The 5,230-nt window shown below is 44.7% G+C and overlaps 1 protein-coding gene across 1 annotated transcript in view; it reads right to left on the bottom strand.

Moving 5' to 3' along the window:
- Positions 1-2,495: 2,495 nt before the first annotated feature.
- Ccdc172 (coiled-coil domain containing 172) overlaps positions 2,496-5,230 on the bottom strand; it is a 69,861-nt gene continuing 67,126 nt past the window's right edge. The window contains exon 10 of the mRNA XM_051146970.1: positions 2,496-2,642. Coding sequence (XP_051002927.1) covers positions 2,496-2,642 — 147 coding nt within the window. The remainder of the gene's footprint in view (positions 2,643-5,230) is intronic.

Raw genomic sequence — 5,230 nt, 5'->3', positions numbered from 1 at the left:
GTAAAGATCCAGAAGGGCTAAGACAATCCTGACAAACAGGCCAAATTGGTAGAATCTCGCTGTCTAATACAAGACTGCCCAGCAGTTAAGAGCACATACTGCTTTCACAGGACCTGAGTTCAATTCCCAGCACTGGCACTGGGAGTCTCAGAAGCACCTGGACCTCCAGATCCAAGCGGACATGGGCACCTGCACTCATGTGTTCGCACACACACATAATTAAAAATAAATCTGATATGACACAGATGTTATGGAACAAAACAAGCACTTGAGAAAGAGAAGTAAGCCTTGGTCCTGCACGATCGATCGGAAACTGAGTGCCAGGGCAGAAGCGGGGTTGTGGGTAGCAGCACATTGTGGTCAAATGTTTATATTTGTCAAAACCTACCAAGCACAACAATTATGATGGTGGTTTACAAAAATAGAAGATAGCATAGCAAGTGTTGGTGAAAGTGGGAGATGCTGGCAGGAATGTGGAATGTGCCATCACTATGGAAATCGGCAGGGTCTTCATAAAAAACAACAGCAAAAACCCTGAACACAGAACTGCCATCTAATTTGGTAATTCACTTACCAAATTACTATTTACCAAACTACAGCTGCACACCAATGTAAACACACTGTGCTTGAAAACAGTCAAAACATTCAAATTAAATTCCATTTGGTGTATGATGTCATTAATTCTGCTATTTCTGTTGAGTTGTTGTTGTTGTTGTTGGAATGACCTGTCATTCATTGGTAGGCTTAATTGTGAGTTTATCTTTAGGAGCACTTTTTAATGAAATTGGATGTATTTGTGTTGGAGGGGTATATTTAGAATATTAATGTCCTCTTAATGGTTACTCCTTGAATTGGTATGAAGTAACCATCTTTATCTTTTCTCTCCAGTCCCTTTGAGAAGTTGTTTTTTTTGTTTTTTGTTTTTTGTTTTTTTTTTTATCTCATATTAGAATCTGTGTGCTCCTCTGTCCGTTAGCTTAGAAGACTTTTTTTATCCTGTCACCATAAGACGGGGGCTGTCTCGTGTGATGGGGCTCATTTCCTAAGAGGCCACAGAGAGATGGTCCCCAGCTTTCCATCCACTCTGTTAGCCGGATCTCTTGATTAGAGAATTGAGAGCACGAATATCCAAGCGTTGTTACTGACTGACATCCAGCGTTGTTACTGACTGACATCCAGCGTTGTTACTGACTGACATCCAGCGTTGTTACTGACTGACATCCAGCGTTGTTACTGACATCCAGGGTTGTTACTGACTGACATCCAGGGTTGTTACTGACTGACATCCAGCGTTGTTACTGACTGACATCCAGCATTGTTACTGACTGACATCCAGCGTTGTTACTGACTGACATCCAGCGTTGTTACTGACTGACATCCAGCGTTGTTACTGACTGACATCCAGCGTTGTTACTGACTGACATCCAGCATTGTTACTGACTGACATCCAGCGTTGTTACTGACTGACATCCAGGGTTGTTACTGACTGACATCCAGGGTTGTTACTGACTGACATCCAGCGTTGTTACTGACGACATTCAGCGTTGTTACTGACTGACATCCAGCGTTGTTACTGACTGACATCCAGGGTTGTTCCTGACTGACATCCAGCGTTGTTACTGACTGACATCCAGCGTTGTTACTGACTGACATCCAGGGTTGTTACTGAAGGCTGTGAAGGATTCCTGCCGCGTTGTGCTGCTGGTTTCCTAGTGTTCGGGTTGGCTTTCTCCCTCCCTCTTACTTGGTGCTATTCTGTCACGTTTTATCCTTTGACGTAGCTTGTCTCATGGAGAGATTTGTTGTTCCTTCTGGTCTGTAGGGGATCCTTCAAGTGACTTCTTGAGCTGGATTAGTGGTCATAAATTTCCATGGCCTAATTTAATTTAATAGTTATACTTGTAACTCATCTTTCCCCTCTCTCTCCTCCCTCCAATCCCTCCTATGCACTACTGCGGCCAACTCCTCAGATTCAAGGCCTCCATCTTGCTCATTCTTGTTCCTTACATGTGTAAATTAGTATATACACACAATGTGCTAAGTCTGCTTAGTGCTGCTTGTACTCAGCACTTTCAGGGTTGACCACTGGCCATTCCGTAGCTATGTAGGGGCTCATCCCTTGGGAAGACCAAATCTCTCTCTCTCATCAGCTGTTAATTTCCTGTAGCTTTTCATCTTAGGGTAAAGCCCCATGAGATTGCCCCTATCCAAGCATGCCAACGGGTCTTAGTTAGGCAGCCATATTGCCGATATTTCATGGTTTCATATCTAGATGACATGATCTTGCCAGAGGCTTTAGTTTCAGCAGATTCTGAAGCAGTTACATTGCCTTGGATTTTCATGTTTCTCATGGAATTGTGTTGGGATTTATACATCTTGTGTTACTTCTTTGCTTAGCTTAATTATAATGAGCTGTATTTTTGCAGTTCAAGTGTTTTCGGTATTCAGGTGGGAATTGGATGAGTAGCGTTGAGTGCAGTTCAGAAACTAAGTCCTTACAGCAAGGGCTCCACATGTCTGGTAGACTCTCTAATGTTCCCTCGGTAGGATACTAAGGGCAAGAGAGCACAGCTGTAGGTTATTACCAGCATGCAATCGCCATACCAGCCAATCAGCAGCAGCGAGTCCTTGGACTTCAAAAACTGTTACGAGAGTCAAAGGCAAGACTATCATGGCATAGATTTGGATTTCAATTATAAGAGTAGAGCAGACTGGGGGAGTATGGTGGGTAAAGATGAAGACTAAGCACTTGCTTGTTTGTTTGGTTTTGGGGGGCAGACAATGGGCAAAGAGGCTATGAGGCCAAAGTTGGGAGATTGTGGAGATCTACCAATTTTAGAGATTGTTAAATTATAGGGGGTCAAAATTACAAGGCAAAAGGAGGAAGAGATAAGGGTAAGAGAAATAAGAAAAGATGTAGAGAAAAGGAGGAGAGTATATGAGATCTGCCCGGGTGAACAGTAAAGAACGCCTTCTGGTAAGCTGGGTGAAGAAACAAAGACAACAGCCTAAGTGAACCGTATACAGAGAAAAGCAAAGCCATCCATGAGGCGTATACATGAGTAGAAGGCGGTAGGAAGTAACCAATAAAAACAATACTTGCCGGATGAACTGTGGCAAAGCTGTGCTGAACCGAAAGGCGAAGTCTCTGCTAGGTTCCATGTGGTAGCATGTAGCAGAGGGGAAGTGGGCGCTGCCCGCTACGGCATCTGTGCAGCCTCACGTATCATCTGTGTCTGGGGCAGTCTCTGTCTTATAGCATTCTATGGTCCCAAATATTTAATTTTAAATAAGCAAACACAAACGAGTGCCAAGTCATCAAAAGTTCCCTGAATAATTGCAACGTTCAGTAAATTCAAATAAGTGCCTGTTGTTATCACTGAGTTATAATGGCGCGGGGCAGAGCACGATGGGCCGATGTGAGCACACAGCCCATCATGCCCACACCACGGAAACTGACATTTTACCTCCAGCATTTACCTTTTGTGTGTCAGGAACCTTTCCATTCCTCTCTCTAGTTTGTTGTTGTTGTTGTTGTTGTTTTTTTTTTTTATAAAACACGTAATCTGTGAACTAAAGCCACTTTGCTTAGTACCATAGGATGCAACACTTTCCAACTCCTGTGTTACCTTGGCACCTTTTACCTCTTTCCCATGCCACACTATGCATCGATTTATATTTATTTTACTTTTATTTAAGAAGTGTGTGTGTGTGTGTGTGTGTGTGTGTGTGTGTAAGCACATGTGTGTGTGCAGGTGAAGGCATCAGGTTCTCCAGTGCTGCTGTTTAGAGGTAACTGTGACCACCTGTCATGGGTGCTAAGAACCAGTGTCCAGTCCCACGGAAGGACAAAAGCACTAGACCCCAGCGAGGACATGTAACATGTATCTTTCTGAGAGTGGCTGGATTCACTTGATTTAACAGCTTCTGTTTCCATCCCTGTGGCCACTGCAAAGAGTTTCAGTAAACCCAGGAATGCAGGTGTCTTTGCTTCTCCCATGGGTATCTAGCTACTGGGCACAGTGGCGGGCGCCGGCTCCTGCGGCCTCATCTCCCGTGGGTATCTAGCTACTGGGCACAGTGGCGGGCGCCAGCTCCTGCGGCCTCATCTCCCGTGGGTATCTAGCTACTGGGCACAGTGGTGGGTACCGGCTCCTGCGGCATATTCTTGTCTTAGGATTTTGAGGAACCTCCGTGTTGACTGTGAAGTGATATGTGGATTTACTACAGGTTTCCCTTTCTCTATACATTTGCCCCTGCCCCAGAAACCTAGACATTTCTGCCTTTTTTCCTATAGTCCTCTGCCTGGGGGAGGTGGTGCCTTTGTCTCTCGGGTGGCTACTCTTGCCTGGCTCAGATGGGTCACTGTTATTTTGCTGTTAAGGGTTCACAGATGCGTGTACTTTCTGGATATGAGCTCCTTGTTGAATGAACAGTCTGTGAATATTTTCTCCTGTCATTCTGGCTGTTCACTCTTCATTGTAATAATCTCACTGTCTGCTTTTGTGGCCTGTGACTTGAGGGTATTTAATTAAAACAGCCATTTACAATGACAACTTTCTGTTGTATTTTTTTCTTCTTCTACCTTTTATCCACTTGGAGCCTATTTTTGCATGTGGTGGGAGCTGCGGGTCTTCTTTCTCCTGCTATGGATATCCAGTCGTGCTCAAGCGTGTCCCTGTTGGTTCTGATTACTCTTTATTCCTCTAGGAAAAGGTGTCTCCATTGACCACTCTGGAGCTGTCGTCTCACACCCACATTAATCTGTGCATTGTGGAGTTAGAGTCCTCTGCATACGTTTCAGCAAACAACTTGGAAACATATTATTCCCTTTAAAGACCAACTTGTTAAACTGAGTGAAACACAGGCAGATTCTGTCTGATACGTCAGGCTCTGACAATGGAGAAAATGGCTCAAAAATACAAAGAACTTCTAGAAGCCGGTAAGGTTAGGAAATGGACTGTCACCTAGGGCTCAGGGAAGAATACAGGCTTGCTACACTAAATATGAACCATGTGAGATCCATTCCTCCTCCTCCTCCTCCTCCTCTTCCTCCTCCCCCCTCCTCCTCCTGAGACAGTGTGTTTCACTATGTAGCTCTGTCTGGCCTTGAACTCACTGAGATCCAGTAGAGCTAGCCCAGCTACTTGACTGATAGGATGTAACATCAGGGTTGAGGGAGAGATGCCTCCCTGCCTCATCACCTACAGCAGGCAGGAGAGCTAGCCAT

This window comes from Acomys russatus, chromosome 5 (genome assembly GCF_903995435.1).
Source record: "Acomys russatus chromosome 5, mAcoRus1.1, whole genome shotgun sequence".
Taxonomy (NCBI): Eukaryota; Metazoa; Chordata; class Mammalia; order Rodentia; family Muridae; genus Acomys; species Acomys russatus.
This window is presented reverse-complemented; position numbering and strand designations above follow the sequence as displayed.